The following is a 21,828-nucleotide window of genomic DNA, read 5'->3' on the forward strand; positions in this document are numbered from 1 at the left end:
GTTTTAATTGTAACTTTAAAATTTCTGATTGCTTCTAATCATTATTAGACTAATAATTGTATATATATTTTATGGTATTACATCCATCAAAACAAAGAAATTAATTAAAATGAAATTATTTTTGAATTCACCTATTCATATAAAATGCATACAACTCGCTGCTTAACTTTATGTTATAATAGACTGCACCTTGCATTATATAATTATAATTTACGGATTTTTTTTAACAAGTATTATTTATTTCACAAACTTCGGTGTAAGCTCTTCATAACCTTTCCGAAGTTGTGCAATGGGACGTCTCAACTCAGGGCTCTCTGGGAGTATATTTCAAGTGCATACATATATTTTACAGCACGATTTCACGTGCGTTATCAATCATTTTCTCTAGATTTATTAGTACTAATAAAATACCTTTCTATATTCTATATTTTAATCTTCATTATTGGATTTTCTTTAAGATAATTTCAAATAATTATTGTCCACATCACTGCACTATAAACATTTATTAATAGACGACAAATTTTTTGTTTACATTAATTACAAAATGTTATCTTTTATTAACTTACGAAGAAAATTCTAAATGCTCTAACTAGTTACAAGGAGATATATATAGTGATAAATAAATTAACTTTCCGAACAAAAATTGAGATTTTCTTTAATAAAATGTAATATTTTTTTGGTGATGTACTGTAGAATTTGTAGCATTTGTTTCTTTGTCGTTTTTTATTGAATAATTGTGATCTACATTGAAAAGTATTTATAAGTAAGTATTTTGTTTAATTTAATCTTTATTTTCCAATTTATGCAGTCAGTAATACAGAATTTAACATATATAAAAGTAAAAACCATGATAAAGTGTGGTAAGATAAGTATATTTTGAAATTATTATAATTTCCCGACTCTTTGGAACGGAACTAGTTCGTAAGTCCGGGGATACCTGTATTATCAGTAGACATTTTTAATGAACTACACATAGTAGGCAACTATATGCACAAGTAAGATTATTAAAAAAATATAATATATTATTAGAATGTACTCAGAATATAAAGCGCTTATTCAGAAATATGTTATATAATAAATTAGTTATTAAAATAAATTTGTTATACATAGATGTTTTCTAATACTTTTACAAATTAATACTAGATGTCTCTTAACAAAAGTCTTATTATTTGACAAGTGAGACGTGTACTTTTCGCATTAATGTCATTGATTGTCAAAGTGTTCTATAAAATATAGAGTAAAAGTTTTTTAAAACATAAGGATTACGCCTAAAGCAAGTATTACAGGTAAAGTTTAAGTAATTTCACCAGGTAATATTGTTAGTTAATTAAATAAGATAATTTGTAACATATTGTATTCAATTTTCTACAAACACTTTGAATAAACAGAACTTTCACTTTATTTATTTATTAATAAATATTTTGTTCCAGGTAGCAAAGTGTCTGAAGTGATTGGGGGATTTAATTAAAACCATCATAGTGCTATCGAGGATGCAATGCCTGCAAGAAGACGCCACACTGGCTCTGAATTAGAGCCTTTTATAGTAATTCCAGATAGAAGGGAATATCAACAGAATGTAACACAAGATTATTATATAGAAGAAGATCATATTGAAGATTATATAGAACCAGAACCAATCATGACCGCCCGTGATAGAACCAACGAATTTGTTAACACCATTCAATCACTGCAAGGCAGGAACATTGCCAGAGCAGTTGCAATCAGAGATCCCCGAAAATCAAAGGTTATACAGAGTCACTCTGAGTTTATGCTCATTGCTCGCAATGTGGGAAAAAATATTGCAAGTACATTTTCCAAACTGGAGAAGCTTACTTTATGTATGTATTATTATTTTGATTGTTTATTTATGTTGTCTATAAAATAAGTTTTATTTTAGTGGCAAAAAGAAAGTCCTTATTTGATGATAGATCAATGGAAATTCAAGAGCTAACATATATCATTAAAGGTGATTTAAGTAGCTTAAATCATCAAATTGCACAACTGCAAGAGTTATCCAAGAGGCAAAGGCAAAGTGCTTCTGGAAAGCATTTACAGTCGCATTCCAGTTGTGTAGTGTTAGCGTTGCAATCCAAACTTGCAACAATGTCTACTGATTTTAAACAAATTTTGGAAGTTAGGACAGAAAATTTGAAGCATCAGAAGAATAGACGCGATCAATTTTCACACGGGAATGTTAACAGTAGTTTACCTCCTTCTGTGGTAGGAAACAATCAAGGAAGTGTTTTAATGCAAGAGCAAGATCAGGTGAGCATCAATCTGGAAAGTACAGCATTGGTGCCCCAAAGGACTCAAATGCAAGCAGCCTTGATGTACGATGAAACGGATAATTATTTGCAAAATCGAGCTGAAACTATGCAAAATATAGAGTCGACAATTGTTGAATTGGGTGGAATATTCCAACAGTTAGCCCATATGGTAAAAGAACAGGAAGAAATGGTCGACAGAATAGACACGAACGTCCAAGACGCCGAACTCAATATCGAGGCAGCCCATGCCCAGATTTTAAAATACTTTCAATCGGTCACCTCGAATCGTTGGCTAATGATTAAAATATTCGCAGTTTTAATATTTTTCTTTATATTCTTTGTAGTTTTTATGGCTTAACAACTACACACCTGTAGGTTAATGTATAATAAAATTTATATCTTTCTATTTACATTGTTATACAACTGAAAGAATATTTGATTGGATTAAAATTGTTTATGACAGCAAACGATTTTGTATATTATTATCACGTGACTTTTGGATAAACAAATACATTTATGATGACTAAATGAACTTTAGTCACAAGGCCATTAGTAATAGACTTTAATGTTTTAATAATTATCACAATGAAATCATTTAAAAAATAAACAACAAATTTATTGAATATGAATGATACACAAATAATACAGCAAGTAGAATAAAATCAGCAATTTTCAACAACCAAATAAAAATGCACTTATTTAGTTACAAATTACTGACATACAACGATAATAAATCATAGAAGACATTTTTTTAACTTATTTATATAATCTATAAATGATTAATGTTTCTGTTTAGAAACGTCATCATCGCTACTACTTGAACTGCTCGTGCTTGTTTGACTCTTGTTACTCTTCGCTGGAATTGTATGGTTGAAAGGCTTATTTAATTTTTCGTAAGACTCCTTGACTCTTAAAATAGCCGTTCTGTTGATGTTATCTAATGGTACTGTTTTTATGGCTTCTTCAAAATTCTCGATGACTTCTTCGTGTTTCTCCTTATTGACTAATACATCTAATAAACAACTATACGCATTTCCTAGAGCTCCTTCCGTCACTTTACTTGTTTTTAAATGTTCGATTAATTTAGCAGTGAGATTTTCATCATTGGTTCCTCTCGCATGCTGCACAACCCTTTGGAACATTATTCTTGGAGCTCCTTGCATGTGGGTATTCCAAACTTCAGTTGCCTTTGCTTCATTATTATTAATAAAGTAGTGAGACCACAAAACGTTGACTGGGGCAATGATGCCTCGTTTGGCATATTTAATAGCTACATTCTCATCTGAAAAAACAAACAAACCATTTAAAAATGTATATCATTTATATCATAAATAACTTACATTTCTCCAACAACTCTGGATGTCTTTCTAATATACCAACTGCTCCACCTCTTGGGAATTTTTCACCAATCACAGTCAAGTCTGACTCATTGGCATTATCAATTTCAGTCTCTAATTTAAGCAAATAATCTTCTGCTTTTCCTGCTACCAGATTTGCGTGGCAAATCCTATTATCGAAAGATACTATTTTTTTAGTTTCACAATCGAGATGTTTTCCAATACGTTCAATGGCTTGGAAGTCTCCACTATTTGCAAGTTTGTTTAATAGAAATCTAAAAACTCTTGTAATTGGTACTTGTTGTTTAGTTAACATTTCCTCAGTTAATTTGGTCGCTTCCAATTGTCTGTCGTTTTGCACTAACTTTTCAATCAACAAAGATATATCAGTAACTGTGAAGTTTTCATTCGAGTTTTTCTTAATTTCCATCGCTTTGTCTACATCAGCAGATTTCAGAACTTGTCTAAACACCGTTAAATCTTTTTTCGGTGTGGCCGCCGGTACTTGTACTGGTTGAGGTGTCTTAATCAATTTTGTCTGCTTTTTAGGTTGCTCTGGTATAAGAAAAGGTACTTCCACATTATTATTCTTCAAGAATTTTCCTAATGTTATCAAAAACTGGTCGCTAGCACTTATATCTTCTTCTTGCATTTGAGTCCAGAGAGAAATAGCTTTGTCAGTATCTACTTGTTTGATGTAACTTAACAATAATTGATAATAAATATCAGTGCGATCGATGTGGTTCAAATCCTTAGTTGCATCTCTTAATCCTTCCAAAGGCTTGACCAGACCTAAAATACAACATTTATTACATGCTCAACAATGAATGAATAATACATACCTTCTTGTTGATATCTCTGACAAGCCAAATTAATCCTCTGTGGTCTGTTCTGCAATCCCGGAGTTTCCAAAATTTTTCTCGCTTGCCTAATTCTTCCGCATTCAACGAAAGCAAATACAAGATCGTACAAACTGTTGATTTCACCATGAACTGATGTACTCAAATCTGTCAATTTCTGTAAATTTTCAGCATCCTCATTTTGGATCAATTTACAAGCCAAATCATTTTTCCATGGAGTAGCCTTAAATTGCTTACAGCACCATTCGAATTTGTCAAGGGCTGCATTCAGGTCATTGTTAACTAGATGTACTTTGATCAATGGTCCTAAAGTTACATTACTAATATCCAACAAATCATTTTGAGTCATAGCATCAAATACTTGTTGCAATTCCTGGGTCTTTCCTTGTTCAGCCAAATAATTCAATAATCTCCAACAAAGTGAATTATAATTGTAACTTCTTTCTTCAGTTTTACGTTCACGTGGACGTTTCAAAAATTCGAGCGCTGTGTCCATTTCATTATTTTTAACGAATACCGTCACCAACCTAATCAATTTAGATTCGTCAATTTCAAATTGTGAATCGTTTTCCTGAATTTTAGCCAAGTAGTGCTTCATTTCATCAAACTTTTCGTGATAGGCACATGTGTCCATTAATTGAGCATACACACCTGTTGTATACTTGAAGTCTGGATCTTGTTCAAAGGATTTGTACAAAGCCTGCATTTTTTCCAATTCCTTCTGTCTGTAATATAAGGAAAGTAGCTGCCTTTTGTAACCTTTAGTGTCTTGTTTCTTAGCTTCCAAGTTTTGAACGAGTCGTTCCAATTGAGGAATATTCATTTGATGTGATGGTGTGTAAGATGGATATTTACGTTCAAATGGTTTCAACGTCAGTTCACCTGATGATAAGGAGCCAAGCATCTTGGACATTTCAGGAGTCATTTTCTCGCCCAATTTCTCTTCCAATTTTTGAGCTGTCACTGTACTAATAGTTAAACCTTCATTTACCATTGATTTAAAAACTTGTTCAGCTATACTCGAGAATTGCCTTGAATGCGTTGCAAGATCAAATAGAAGTATACCAACTACTTCAATTTTATCCACAGAACCCTCAATTTCTAATTCAGCCTTCTTATCCATATTTTCAAAAACTTGCCTAACGATGGAGACATAGGCATCTACATTTCCAGTCTTGTAAAATGCAGCAGTCAATGGTTTCTTTATCATATCTGGATTGTAGTACGCTTCGACAGTTTGAGTGATAATGGACGCTTCAACTATATCGAATTTATGTAGGAGAGACAACACTAAGCTGGAAGCTGCAGATCCAATTGAAATGTTGGCAATTCGCAGTTTTGAAATAATATCGCTGCTCTTTCCTTGCAGATTTGGAATAACGTATTCGCGAATGGTTTCGTTATTTGGTTGTATGCCGAAGGAGATCATTTCGTTTAAAACATTCAAAATACCTTCACCTGAACGATCTCCAGATTTAGCAATGATCAAAGGCCAGAAGTAATGCTGTCGTATTGGAAGACCTTTAGATTTCATTTGATGGAACAATTTAACAGTTAATTCATCATTACCCTGTTGCAGAGCGCATTCGGTAGCATGAGTAAGTCCACGATCGTATAACCCATCTTTCTCCAATTTATCAACGACTTCAATGATCTCTTCGAAACTCGCTCCTGTCTTTACCATTTGCTTAATAAAGAATGCTCCAATTGGTTGTACACTGCCGTCCGCTTTGTTAAGTCTTGGAATCGACTGTTGAATTAGATACGCAGTTTCGATAAGTCCTTTGTTGATTAATCTTAATATAACGTTGATTGCGTCTTGAGAATATCCAAAAGCTTTACGAGTCTTACTGAGGACTTCTGGAACATGTTGTTCGTGGCCGTTAGTTGATAGTGTATAGATGATATCAAGGAAATCCTTATCCAAAAGATATATTTCTTTTGTTTCACATTCAGCGTAAAGTTCGTTTATTGTGTTCATATCCCCGACTTTAGCAAATCCGCATAGTAAGGTTGTGTATGTATCAGCTGATGGTTCGAGTCCAGCTTGGGACATGACTGTTATAATCCCGCGCGCCGATTCCATGTCTCCAGTTTGTGAGTGACCATTAATGAGAGCATTGAACACATTTTCGTTCACAGGTAACTGCTTCTCCCTCATAAATTCCAAAATTCTAGTTGCTCCTTCAATATCCCCAATATTGCAATATTGGGAGATCAATCTTTGGTAAGTGACTCGGTTTGGTTCGATTCCCTTGGACTCCAATTCAGCAAGGAAATCGGTCGGTGAGAAATTGTATTCATTTTCCAAGTATACTCTCAGCAAAGCATTGTAGTGGGAAATATCCATCGGGACATTCAGTTTCTTGAGCGTGTTCCAAATTTCCTGAACCAGTTTGGTTCTGGTTTCGGGTAATTCTTCGGGAACCAAGTTACCGCAGCATCTGATGACCAACAGCGACTGGGAACTTGTTGCGGAACGTGCATTTCGTATTTCCTCCAAGACATCCTCGATGTCCCTGCGAGATATTCGGCCCGACCTACGCACATCCTGGTCGAGCCGTCGTAGACAACTGTCGAGATTTTGTTCGTGTTGTGCGGAAACTTGTGTTGCAAACGATCTGAAACACAGACAATAACAAGGATTGATACGAAATCGAAATTTCAACTCAAGCTTTCGTTTCATGAGCAAAAGCAAGTACATCGCTAATCAATTTGTTTTTATACTAATCGAGAGGAGCTGCTTTTACTTATATATATGTAAATTGTGTTATAAATGACCTAAAACACACAATACCAATGACTGATACTAAATCAAAATTTTAACTCAAGCTTTCACTTTGTGAGCAAAAGCAAGTACATCACTGCAGGTTGAGAGAAATTGCTTTTACTTATATATAGATGAGTATATTTTGCTAAATGAATTGTGTCACATTTTAAATGAAAGGTCAAATCGAGTTCAGCGAAATTAAAAATATAAAGAACAAACGCAATTTACTCACTGATAAGAAGACATATATAACGAGCAAATAAGTGATTACATTTAGTATATTTCATTCAACCAAGTAGAAAACAACTTACAGTAAAAAACAACTTAAAAAAAAATTAATGACATGTTCAAATTATGATAAAACATTTTAGTTGAGGAAAATATAAAATAATCTATATAAATAATAATGCAAGACAAAACAATAACAATTTATATTCAAATTAAAAACATTAAAAATGGACTATTGATCTCTATGTATATTCTAGTATAAGTCAAATAATCAAAAGAAAAATTTGTGAAATGAATGATTTAATATTATATTTTCTGACAATTTTAATACAATAAATAAAACAATTAATTTCAATATTACTGTTATTAAAATATAACATATATTTGCATTCTTGTATAATTAGCATCCTTCTAATACCCAATTTAGATTGACATTTTAATATTAATTAATTAATTAAAGAAATATTTCTAATGTGCATTTACTTATAAAAGTTACATATTATCTTATTTAATTGTATCAGGTTCTTAAAAACTTAGTTGCATTCCATAAAACAGTAGGCTAGGAAAGTTCAATGGAAATTGTATTGATTAGCAACGAGAATATTCTAGAATTTACTTATAACGCTTTTTCTTTCATTCGCTATTTGGGAATATCAGAGAAGACAATAAGTGTAACTATAAAAGAAGCTGAAGTAATAAGCGGGATTTTATGAGTTTAATGTTATTGCATAATCTTATCACACCCTGGCCGGTGTGTTTGACGGGGTTTAGGTTATGTAGTTTCGAGAGGGGTTGAACTTACCTAGGTAAGGCACCGCACAGGCATTGTGATGTGTTTATGAAGTTTCCGTCAAACTCGCGGGGTGTGTTTGCAACGATATTCCTTGCAAATCCAGCAATATATCTAACAAATTTCGAAGATCTTAGTATCGAGGCCATGCTTCTGCCTGCTAGTAACTTGTTATTATATTTATCACCATGTGCGCGCACGTAGTTGGCAACTCTTCAAGCGCCAAATTCAAATATGGCTACCACAGCTATTTATGATTGCATAACATTGCATACCGGTTACAGTGTACATAAATAAATTATTTTAAATATTTATTAGGATATTTCATATGGATTACCGATTTCTATATTTAAAGTAATAATTTAACCACAAACGGCCATATTTACTATTAATTTACTTATTTTTAAATCTACAACAAAATTCTGATAAAAACATTAAAATAATAATATGTTTCTCGTAATGATCTCCTTTACTCCAAAACCAAAATAGTCCCTCTCATCGACCGATACCTTTCCCTCTCCTTGAAAACCAAACTGTCCAACATCGCCTCCCTCTCTAAATTCTATGCCCCTCGAAACCCAAATATCTTTCCCAAATTTAAATATCCCCACATTATCCTTATTCCAATACCTAATGTCCCTCGATTGATACCCTCTTGTTCCTACTTTTTTCCCTCATTCTTGTATACTTCATATGTATATATTGTTATTGTTCTATAATTAATTTATGTTCCCAGGCGGAAAGACCTCGGTTGATAGCCCTTTGGCCAGCCTATTAATATTTTTGTTAAATTTATGTTAGAATTTATTTATTTTGAGAGTTGTATTATTATTTGTTTTTTTTTTGTTATTATTTATTTATACTTTTTTTTGTATTGATGTCTGGCCAATAAATTATTATTATTATTATAATATGTATTGACTATTAGAGGTATAATTTGAGAGTAACATAAATTAATTGAAAAATATAGCCATGTACAGTTTACTTGAATAAATTGGAAATATTACAAAATAGTTTCTTATTAATGGAACGATCATGAGATTATGATTATTATATTGAATACACGGCTAAGGAATACAAGAAATCATTTTATTCGTTTTCTATCGTTTAGAAACTCCCGTATCCACATGTAACCATTTCTATAATTCATTTGAAAATGTGCTTAATCATAAGCTCAACTCCTGAATTGGTTGGTGTTTATTTATGTGTTTTCTCCACGCTACGGCCGTGTTATTTTTTTTTTCGTTCACTCTATTCCAGTGATTTATTCTGAAGCTTCCCAAAAGGCATTAGCATCTAAATTTGATGGGAAAACATTTCATCGCGTTACCTTTTATTGAAACGGTTCTATTACAAAAGATTTTAAATTTATTTGTTTTTTTTTGGTCATTACTATAATAAACTAATTTTTACCAATACTTTTACTATAACAAACAACAATAGGCTAGTGTATTCATGTCCGGGTTAAAATTTAACTATATCTATATCTATTTATAGATTTCGGAAGACCTTTGCCTTATGCATCAAATAATTAGTTCTCTTCATATAGTATAATATTTAAATGAAGTATGTTGAAGATGATTAAACAAGGTTACATTTTGTTGTCAGCAAATTTCTTAGATAATGATTTGTAAATCAATAATGTAATGATTTGTTAACTTACAGTTAACGTGAAAAGTACATTCAATAGATTTCTTGTGTATTTTTGTTTTTATTTGATTAATATCTTAGATTTATTAAAATTATTATTATGTAATGAATTATTGATATACCTTCACAGCGTTTTCGGAAAATTCGCTATATCCAAAATTTGTTACAAGAGGTAACGTTAATAACGCATATTTCTACTAATGGTAATTATTAGTCTTAAACTCAAGTATCGATTTTGTGAAAGCAAAAGGCAACAACTCTAGGAATAAAAAAAATGCCCGCATTCTGTAGCATTATGATTTAGAAGATTTGTTTATTATTATTAATAGGTGTACTTAACATGTAAGTATACAGGTATCCCCCGACTTACGAACTAGTTCCGTTCCAAAGGATTGTTCGTAAGTCGGGGAAATTTTAATAATTTCAAAATATTCTTATTTTACCATACTTTATCATGAATTTAATTCATAATTTAATAGATTAAAATAAGCAAAATGTTTACTTACAAATACTTTTCAATGTAGACATCACAATTATTTAAGAAAAAACGACAAAAGAAACAAAAGCAACAAAACAGATTCCAAAAATATTATATTAAAAAAATTATCAATTTTTGTTACATTTTTATCACTATATATCTCCTTGTAACAAGTTAGAGCTTTTAGAATTTTGTTCGTAAATCCGGGAGCTCGTAAGTATAAGTACTTTATTTGTCTATAAAAGTGAAAGTGAAAGATGAACTCAGAAACATTTAATATGTGAACTCAGTAATTATGTATTTCCTCTCTGAAATGTGCGTACTTATGCACGCAAAACAGCGTTCAATTAGGTAAGCGTGGCGTGTTTTCTCCGAATCTTCTGTAAAATTGTTCATAAACAAATCAGACGTTAGTAATTTATCAACAATTACATACGCATCTCGATGAGCGAGAGAGAAGGTCGAGTGATGGAATATCGAAACGGAAAAGAAACGAGTTTCGCTCAAAGCGAATTCCGTGAATGTCCGTTGACTTAATATCGCGTATGTAATTTCGGTCCAGGTCGAAATAATTAATAATTCCTGAAGCATTAAGACAAATTGTATTCCGTATGGCTTAAATAACAAACGGCGTTTGGATATTCTTTTTATGCCTCGTGATTATCAGAATGATGAATTACATGCACTAAGTGTTATATATCTAGAAAGTATTATTTTCAGACAACGAATTATTCAGAATATTTATATAAATTGAATATCAAATATCACATGATGTATGTAGTAAGCTTGTGGAATTTAAGATATTCATTTTTATTTTATTTATAACGATAATTATTTGCACTTTTTATTAATAATTATGTAAATAATTTATTTCTTTAATATATCACTGTTTTAAATTGTTAAATTTAGCAATATTTCATGTTCTTAAATATTTTTATTAATAATGTATATAACCATATTTTTATAAATAATGTATGTGACCAACATAAACTCAAAATTTAAATATATAATAACATTTTTTATCTAATTGTTTGAAGTATAGAATATTTTACTTCAATTTTAATGACTATATGATTCTGGAAAATTGTTCTACACAAAAGATTCCATGATTTTCAAAAATAAAACTGAACTTCCTCCATATTTATATGTTGAATGTTGAGGTTGATATATAAAGTGGAAGATTTACATGAAAATTCAAATATAAAAGAAGAAGTTGTCGAATTTTCTTGTTATTTTTTTGTGAAAACTCCTTTGAATTCTTCCTTAAAGCAGCAAATTATATATTAATAATAAACTAACTTTAGATGAAAAAATCTTAGGTATGTGATAAAATACAAATATGTTCATTAATTTTGCAATTATTATAAAATAATTACAGACCAAAAGGTGTAAAATAAAAAAGCATATATGAATTAATTTAAAAATAATATTTTGCCCAGTTTGAAAATGCACGATTAAATAATAATAATGTGAGAACAGTTATAAATTTCAGAAACAACGTTCTGAAATAAAGATATACTTACGTAACCGAATAAATTTAAAATAAGTAAAACATTATCAGTAATTTCATGATGATTTCGATAAATTTTCAGCTGCGGTTACATTTAACCATCGTTTAAATATATCATCATGCTGACGATAATACTATGATAGTAAATTATTATTAAGGTTTGTATTTACCATATTTGCAACACGCACATACCAAATACCGAGTTCCAACAAAACCCCGATAACCCAGTAATTTAATAATTGTATGCAATCAATAAATATATGTTATTACAATAAAAAAAAAGAAGCTCTCGATAAACTTGCAGGACTATCATCGTTACATTTGCGGTCACGTATACATATATATATATATAAAAAGGCACCCGATAATTTTCCATTGTGGCTGTTGAAAAAGGAGAAAACAGAGCCGAGCCGAGGAAATTTATTATATTCATTTAAGAGGCAAGTGGGAAGGAATCCTCGCTCTTCCTTTTTGCACAGTCCTCCGATAATAAAAACATTTTTGTTTCGATAAATGCCCGACGCAGAACCGCCGAGACCATCGCAATAATCGTCTATCGGAATTCCTAATATAAATTCTTCGCTCATTAAAGTGAATTAATTAATTAAAATCGTTAGCGAACGGCCGGTAAATCACGCCGCAGTAATAATGCTCCAACGTCGCAGATTCTCTTTTTTCTCTTCTTATTTTCTCTTGTATTATTTGTTATAGCATTTTTTCTTTTCTCTTTGCCTCCCGGTGTTGAGAGGGACTCTTTTGTGTTGCGCCTGGTTCGAGGTGGTGCAAAAAGAAGAGCAAGACAAAAGGTGAGAAGCATCGGATAAAAGGGTGAATGAGATTTTCTAATGAACGTAATTTATATTTAAGCATTTATAATTTTGAAAAGAAGGGAACGGGTAAAAAATGGTCTGAGAGGGAAGCGAAAAGGTCAGCAATGGAGGAGAACTTGTGATGTAGGGAGTTGGTTCAAGGAGGTGCTTCAATGATGAATTCTTCGTTTCCTCTAAAGCAAACAAAACTCGAGAAGTCAGAGTGACTGGCTTTCGTTAAATAAAGAACAGGAAGAATAATACTTATTTTGGTTTTCATTTAACTGATTTCTTCAATTTTATACCAACGTACAAAAATAACAGAGATCTATACGAATTTTGAAAATGTTTCATTCTAAATATAATAATATACAAATAGTACAAAAATACTAAATATCTAAAATAGTACATGTCACTTTCACCTTAATATACTCATATATTATACAATAGAGTTATTTAACATTTCAAAGATACAAATGTATAGCTTTTTTTAATTTTAAGTAGGTTACTAATTATTAATTATTTGTTGCAGTTGCAATGGACAATGTTTAACTACTCTATTAATTTTTTATTTGTTTTTCTGATAACAAATTAAATTCAACAATAGTTTATTTGATTAATATTTTGCACATCCTTACCAAAGTTTTTCAAAATTATAAAAATCCGCATGCGACTCTTTTATTACTGGTGCAACAACATAAGATTTTTAGGATTTGATAAATAAGGGCGAATGGTTAAGTCGCCCCACCCATGTGCCAGTGGTCAACAAATGGCTTAGACTAGCACTGAATCGCGAAAAAGGCACTAGAATCACCGACCTAGTTCTAGAAGCTAGAATAGTCCCCATCGATCAGTACATCATTGAAGCCTCCGAAAAGTTTTACAGCTTGCAATTAAATAATAATAGACTGAGTTCAGAAATCACAAATGTGAGAGCTCACAATACTCCCCTACACATAACAAAACCTCTCTCTCTTTCACATGTAAATACTCTCCATCACTCTATCCCATCCAACACCATCACTCCTCTCCTACATAAACAATTGATAAGGCCCAAGAGGTCTAATTTCTTAATGCATTTTAGATAAAATAAAGGGTTTTTCCCACTCAAATTTTCCCTCTAATATAGAAATAGTTGTATATATGTACTAACAACCATAGTTTACAATTTTTAATCTTAAGTATCCTAAACACTCCAAATATAAATAATTGCTTCGGCAATTATCTCCATAATATTGTTAAAAGTGTAAGAAATATAAACCGATGCAAACCTAAAACAACTATGTTGAGAGATTTGTAATAAGATAAATGTTTGTGCCCTTGCAAATTGTAAAAGGGTCAATAATTATGTATGTAAATAAAGTTATTTTTGAATTTGAATTTTGAATTTTGTGCCAGTGGTCACAGGTTCAAATCCTGGTTAAGGCAATAGGGCAATTGTTCATCACAGATGGACAGTGAAATGAATGAGGTTCAGCATATGGACCTTCAGCCAAGTCGATGGACAATGACAGTGTTAAGTATAGCAGAAGATTCACAGTCAAAGGAAATAGTGGTATCGCAGAGCATCAATATAACAAATTAATAATCAAATCATCATAATGGTAACTATCCACCGGGAAAGATTACCTACCTAATGTCAACCTCAATCTTAAATTTACTCAATGTTCACATTGATGAACAGATTGTAAATAAAATTGCACGACATAAAAAAAGATTTGATAGATAATCAATTTAATGGTTGGGAAAAACTACAATCGGTAGCCCTTTGGTCCAAATTGGGCCCTTTTGAACATGCACAGTAGGGCATTGTCATAATGTACAGAAAATGTACAGAAATTACCATTTAATTTGGTTGGCAAGTCAAGGGATGAATCTTGCCATACGATGTCAGTTAACTGAGTCAGAAGTTGGCTAAAAAAATTTGGTTATAGACCAACATTTAGGAATTTCTAGCCCCTCCAAGAGTTAAAAAATATTCTTTACTTTCTTCACCAATATTTTTATTGTTTCTACTAACTTTTAGGAATATTAAGTAAATTAGTTGTCGAGAATTGTTTATCTACAAATAATATCTGATTCTTCATGTGCATATTGTTTTCTATATTACTATAATTCATGCTTGATTCTAAGGTTTTTATTTCTTGAATTTATTTTGATATGAGTAATTTGAATTTCCGAAACAAATTATAACGTCAAACCAAAATATATAATATATTCAATTTCAATTAAGTTAATAAAATTAATAGTCTTTCCAAGAATATCAGATATTTTATTAATGATTGGCAGGAAGATTCAATGAACCTTCCATAAAATAACAATGGTCACTCATTAAAAGTCACAGCAGAACGGGTTCTTTGTTAAAACTTCTGTAATCCAATCGTCTGGTCCGGTAAATCCATTAAAAATGTGGAATGGTTTTATATTCAAATTAGTAAAAGCAACGACCAACATACTAAATTAGCCACCAACATCGATAGCAATTAAAGTGAGTTTCAATTTCCACAACATTTATATTCACAATGAAAAACGACACTTTATAAATATAAGAGACAAAAAGAATAATATTATGTTTAATCTTAAGAGAATAGTATTGTAGTAAAACGATAAAATTTTCTAAACCAACACATTTATGAATCCACATGTGGCTGAAGGTTTTCGAATGGCAGTTTGAAAAGAAATTACCTATTAAACTACATGCATTTAAATAATAAAGAAAATTTAAAAAAATAAATTATTGATGTTATGCATTTAAGAAATGTGTGTCACGGATTTGGAAATGAATTAAGTTGATTTAAAACAACGTTTCTCAATCTATGATTTGTGTGTCATATAGCTTTATTTTTTTATGTAATAAACAATTACAAACAAATTTGTTATGTCACAAAAAGGCTGTGAAAACTGATTATAAAGCATTCTAGAAAATTAGTGATGATTTACTAGAATATATTGAAGGAAATTTGATAACATATATTAATAAATAAAATCAGTTATATCAAAAATTATTTGCATAAGCAACATACTTTCGTATAATATCAAATTATCTAATAAAAAATATTTAATTAAACCAGAACGATACAATTGATTATTGATAATTTTTAAATGATATTATTTTCACAAACATGTTATTTAAATAAAATAATAATTATATAACCATAAGATGTTAAATATATTTATAATACAAAATATACAGGAAATAAGTAGCAATAGCGGTAATAAAATGTAATATTAACTATACATTATTAAGACTTATCTATTCTTTAAACAAAAATAAAATCATGCAATTTATAAAGTTCATTATAATGCCCTGGAATATCTTAATGTCGAATCAAAATTGTTCAATATTATTACCAGTACTTCATTATTGGCCTTTTGTTTCCGATACGTATGTAGGCTATGAATGCATGATTGTGTAAAATCAAAAAATAACTCGATCTTATCTAAATCAGATGCTGAAGAGTTTTCGAATTGTAAAAGTGTTCGAGATGCAATTGCATTTTCTCCTTCGGCTCCGGCCACTCTCTCAATCTCCTTCTCTCTTTCTCTTCAACATCAAACTCTCTTCCACCGTTTTCTTTTCTTTCGTTTTTTTTTTGTTCCTGAAGTGATGCTCTCGAGGAGATTTCTTTTTTCGTAATCAATTTATCCCGGTGAACCGCTCGGGACTGATTCAGCGTTTTATTATCGTTATAATATAATGATATGGACAAATTCATATCCACCCGTCCCTAAACTAAAATGCATATAATGTATGCAGACATGCAAGGGTGCTTGACGGCTCGAGGTGTCTTCAACTTCTCACTTCTTCCCACGCGCTGTTCCCTCTCACAGCCCAAGAACACTTACATAAAAAAAACGTGAACAAGTCTCTACTTTCTTGCAGGTCTTCAGTGGGCAGACTGAAAATACACTTTTTTTTATTATATTTATTATTGTTTATACACTTTGTTCATCCTACGAAAAACAAAGTAATGCTGGATTCGTAGTACCATTCCTTAGTGATTACGGTACAAAAAATCCAGTTTATAAGATATTCCAAACCGTCATCGTTTACATATATTATTCATCCATCGATGATATTTAGTTAATTTAAATATCCGTGTCCTATAGTGTCTATTGCATTAATTAAAGTAATAAAATCAATTGATTATTGTGTTTTCAAACATAAATCTTACATTTATAAATAGAAACTAAGTTTTGCGAAGAATATATGATAATTACTTCCATGTGCCTAATCTAATGGGAGCAATCTTATTGATTTCCAATCCGGCAACATACGAAAGGCCATAAATCATATGCGGTATATGGGTTTTAATTAATAGGTTGCTATTCAAAAGATCCGATCGTTTATGTAGAAATTGTGTTCGTACATTTGTACTTTCAGCTTCAATTCAAATAAATTGAATCTTGTCTGTTCTATTGTTCAATTACATTTTTTTGCTGCAGATCTCTATCATTGTCATAAGAATTTTATATTTTCAATAACAAAACTTGTTATACGCCTACAAAGTTTGAGTTACTATAAGCCAAACATTATTAAGAATGCAATTCTTAACATGAATACAATTACATTAAATAAAAAAAATACTAAAGATTTTAAACATTTCAGACTGTAGCAACTCTAAGAATGATGCAACTTTGCAGAGTGCTAAGTTATATTAAAAAGAAAGAAATCTAGATTAAAAATATTCTATAGTAAACATATCATCATTCATATTTGACATCAGTTTCTCATAATAGTTGTATTTTTAAATTTCTAATAACGATTATTGCATCGATGTTTATCAGCTAACACGACGTATTATTAGAACTCTTTCCTTTCCGTACCAACTTCATATGGGAGCAAACTATTTTTGTAGTATAGTACATAAATAGACTTTCTCTTTTGCTACAAACGATCGGAAATGTTTCAAGACCATATTTTTAAAGTTTTTTTCTTCTTCAAAAAGTCGGTTCTTGGCTTCCTGTATTCAGCGATTAATTTGTTATTACAGCGGATACATATAAAGTCAAATTAGTGCTTTAACATAATATAAAAGTATATGGAAATACTTGGATTCAATAAGTATTAACGTTAAATGTGACATAGCCTCGTATAATGAAATTACTTTTGATTTTATTTGATTGATTGATCGATCATAAAGTAATTTGTAATTGCTATTACATTAATATGCAATTTAATACTCATTAATTCAGAATTAATTATGCATTTCTGTTTTATGAGAATACTTGAACATATACATCTTTATTATTATATTTAAAATGTAAATTTTTAATCGTTTTATACAATCATAAAAGAAAGACATGACACTAAAATTAAATTATGTTAAGCGGCAAATGGAATGAGCCACAATATAATTATTAGGGCAGAAAGGGTCAAAAATAGTAACGAAATATATATTAATATTGAACTAATACGTTTTATCTTTATTTATCCATATTTATACGGATAGTATACGTATACTATTGTGTAAGTGTAAAGACTGGAATTTTACTGGCCAATTAATCATTTACTGTAGATGTGTCTAACAACAATTGAATAGGAACTTAATAACAGTGTGAGTTATTTGAGAATAGGAAGAGCCAGTGTCCTGTAGAATGAAGTGTGTTTATGGTATGGGGTCACCTGTGTATCTTTATATACGAGTGTTTACGAGTGAAGAAATTGTCGAAGAGGAGAAAATATTAGATGCGAGAAATATACTGGAAATAATGGAAAATACGATACAATGTGTGTGCAGTGGGCTATAATCACTATTATTGTGACGATGAAGCGAGGCATTGCTCCACAATAATGACGCTTTTGTTGTTTAATACGACCTGCACCGTCCCCAAAGGAAACGGAAAATAAATAAACAATAAAAGGCCTTGCCATGATCATCCGACGCGGTGGTATGTGATACATGCATCAGGACTACGCCTTTTTAAACGCCATCATTCTTATTGTCGTTTTTGTTGTTGTTGATGCTGCCTTTACTGCATTTGTGATGATGGTGATGGTAGTGGTGGTACATCTGCGACTAAAACGGATTAATTGGATTTAAATGAAGTTTCCAGTTCATCAGCATTTCAGTTACGGAGGCTGCATATAATTTAAAATTATAATTGATATTGATGACAAGCTCCGACGTAATTTACTTATTACCATTACAGTAATCGCCTTCCATTAATTACACATTGTTGTATCTTCGTTTAGAATCGTCGAGGGGTGGTAAGGAGGATGGTAGGGAAGAAGGACTCCCCTTCGCGAAACGAAAACAAACACGAACGCAATCATCTGCATTCCGCATTGCGAGTCACCACCGAACAAAACTAGCAAACCGCAAACTAGGGTCCTTTTGTCCTTCCGATAACTACACCGTACCCATAGAATGCAGTGCTCTTTGAGTTGTCTAAGTTCAATCTTCCTTACATTCGCAATGAAAAGGGGCACCACAATATGGCAGACATGTCCCAATAGACCAGCACAGTGAGCTGAAGAAAGACGGGCTTATTTTGATCGGGTAATTGGCTGCAATATAGATGCCATAGCTGCACCAGCGTTCAACGAAATCCTTTTATTTATTTCACTTTTTTGTTCTCATTTTCTCATTGCATTTAACCTCGTTTCTTTTCTTCGTCGTTTTATTTCCTTCCACTTTGCACCATCTCCACGCCAACAACAACCACAACAATGTTGCCAGCTTTTAAAAAGGCGTTTATTGTTGTTCTTAGGCGCTTGTTGCTGCTACATTTTTAATTTAAATTTAATAAGGTCCGTAAATATTTTGAATCCTTCGACGAGCATTTTAATTGCTCACATTCTCCGTCCAACATATTCATTTACAATAGCTTTTTGTAATGAAAAGCTTACCAACGTTGTGCAAAGAATAGTGTTACACTCCTATAATTGCACAAAAATGTTACATTTTATTGAGATATACCCGACCTTAATTATTTACCAAAGTAAATACATTTATGTACAAATTTGTTGTTAAGTATTTGCAAAAAAAAATCAAAATTATTGACTTTTATATATTTAATGTTTGTGTACAATAATTTTTTTTTGCACATATTTTAGAATATTATATCTTACTTAATTTTACTTATTTTGTATTTTATGTGTAAATAAATATTACAACTTTCTCTGAAAAAAGGTATAATGTTGATGCAATCTATATGTTTACGTAATATTTGCTAGTCAACTAAATATATTATTAATATTTTCCTGAAGTTTTCTAAAATATTCACATTGTACAATAAAAAATTAAAACACTAGTATTTGTATTATCTAGTTTTGTACTACTCATTAATGAAAACTATGCACAACATATACAAGCAGAAAATAAATAATTAAATATAGCTTTTTATATGTTAATCTCATGATTAAAGTCTTAATTAAGTGCTAATAAATAGAACAAAAAATTTAATAAAGTTTGTTAAAAATATAAGAATTAAAAATGTTAAATATTCTATGGCTTACAAGTTTTAATAATGTATATATTAAAATATGATGTATTCGTCGGAACTGCTTTTGTATACTGGTTGCACCGGAAAGAAGTTCAAATAGGAATGCTAGAAATGTCTTTGCGGTGACATCCCATTTCATTATGTGCGACCGGTATTCTTTAACCAAAATCTGTATGGCTTTATGTTTCCAGGAAATTATAATATTCCATCTCTCCACCAAATCTACATCAAATTAAACTTTATGTGGTATGGGAATTCGTATTGTAAATTTTAGTAAAAAGAATATACTTATTATTTATTTATCAATTTTATATTTTCTTTATTTGTATACATTTTTAGTTAAAATGATATTAAAAAAAGTACAAATAAATTGAATTTGATTGTATTAATAAACGATAATGACATATACAGGAAATTACTTCGTTAAGCAAAACTATTGAAGAAATTAATAATATATTAAATTAAATACAACAATTTATACAATAAAGTTACAATAAAGTTACATATAGTGAAACCTCACTTACCGAGCATAATCCATTTCAAAATTTCCTGATTTTTACTCGTATAGTGAAATACTCGTGTATTGAAACAGTTCCCATATAAAATAATGTAAAATACGATAATCCGTTCCATGCCAAAAAAAAGGATAACTTCGTCTCAATTTTTAATGATTTTGCTTTTCATGCAAGTATTATTAAATTTTGCACAAAAAATCAAAAATAATATGTTTGAACACAAATGTATCACAAAAAAACACTAAGATTCAACTAGAATTACTACTAACACCAGAAACATCGTCACTCGTTATGTTCCCTTTCACACATGGCGAAGTGAGATTATATTTGATTATATTATTTGTATCAATCTGGGATGTTGGTGGAGGTTTCTTTATACTTTTAATATTTATTTATATAAAAAAAGTGTACATATAATAATGTGTCCAACAATACATTTGTGTTTTTCATTAACAGCAAACACAAATTATATTTGTAAAGTATAGTCCGCTATAAACAAACATGACAAGGAAAACCGTAGATGGTCAATATATTCAAAAATACACATACTATGTGTACACAAGTTTTGAAAATGATCTAGCACAATTCGGGACTTCTCTTCTCATCGTCATTCGTTATGCGAAACGTCGTTCGTTAAGCGAGTCATTTTTCTTACAATTCATTTTGTTCGTTTGTTCGAGCGAAATGGTCGTTAAGCGAAGTGCTCGTTAAGCGAGATTCTACTGTAGTTGTAAAATAAATAGCATTTATAAAAAATGAAATAAAATAAAGTTATTTTGTAATTATCTTTGGTTAAATTCATTTTGTTACCTTATATGATAAATCTTATTTATTACTTCGTGAGGCATCCAGTATATTAAAATATATTCAAAGCCTTTCTTAACCAAACAAAATAAATAACGAATAGATCAACATATTTCCTTGTAATTATATCTGGTATTTATTTGACGTAGCTTTAAATGATTTTCCGATCATAAAATAAAAGTGCATGTAGGTGTATATATCCTCGAGATCGTCGACTGATTGTAAACACATGCTCTACAATAATATCCGTACTAAATGCATTGTTATTAATTAATTCTCTGAACGAATAATTGACATTCACAAATTAATTGACAAATCCCCAGCGTCCAAATCAATTGTGGAACTAAATTGTTCGAATCGA

General features: G+C 30.7%; 2 protein-coding genes across 3 annotated transcripts; one reads left to right on the plus strand and one right to left on the minus strand.

Moving 5' to 3' along the window:
• The first annotated feature begins 1,173 nt into the window (after positions 1 to 1,173).
• Positions 1,174 to 2,748, plus strand: LOC108567651 (syntaxin-5). 2 transcript variants are annotated; one of them, XM_017928246.1, is made up of 3 exons: positions 1,174 to 1,310; positions 1,431 to 1,838; positions 1,898 to 2,748. In XM_017928246.1, exons 2-3 carry the CDS (start codon positions 1,496 to 1,498, stop codon positions 2,623 to 2,625), a joined length of 1,071 nt encoding a protein of 356 aa, XP_017783735.1. In that variant the 5' UTR covers positions 1,174 to 1,310; positions 1,431 to 1,495; the 3' UTR covers positions 2,626 to 2,748. The 2 variants fall into 2 exon arrangements, with proteins under 2 accessions (XP_017783735.1, XP_017783733.1); XM_017928244.1 differs by having other exon boundaries at positions 1,174 to 1,286.
• A 109-nt stretch (positions 2,749 to 2,857) lies between these two features.
• On the minus strand, positions 2,858 to 8,434 carry LOC108567650 (leucine-rich PPR motif-containing protein, mitochondrial). Its single transcript, XM_017928243.1, has 4 exons — positions 8,265 to 8,434; positions 4,447 to 7,085; positions 3,608 to 4,396; positions 2,858 to 3,549 (listed from the first exon to the last, which is right to left on the minus strand). The coding sequence occupies exons 1-4, from the start codon at positions 8,399 to 8,401 to the stop codon at positions 3,047 to 3,049; spliced, it is 4,068 nt and encodes a 1,355-aa protein (XP_017783732.1). The 5' UTR covers positions 8,402 to 8,434; the 3' UTR covers positions 2,858 to 3,046.
• Between the last annotated feature and the right edge of the window lie 13,394 nt (positions 8,435 to 21,828).

Source organism: Nicrophorus vespilloides, unplaced genomic scaffold, assembly GCF_001412225.1.
Source record: "Nicrophorus vespilloides isolate i.1.1-1 unplaced genomic scaffold, Nicve_v1.0, whole genome shotgun sequence".
Taxonomy (NCBI): Eukaryota; Metazoa; Arthropoda; class Insecta; order Coleoptera; family Silphidae; genus Nicrophorus; species Nicrophorus vespilloides.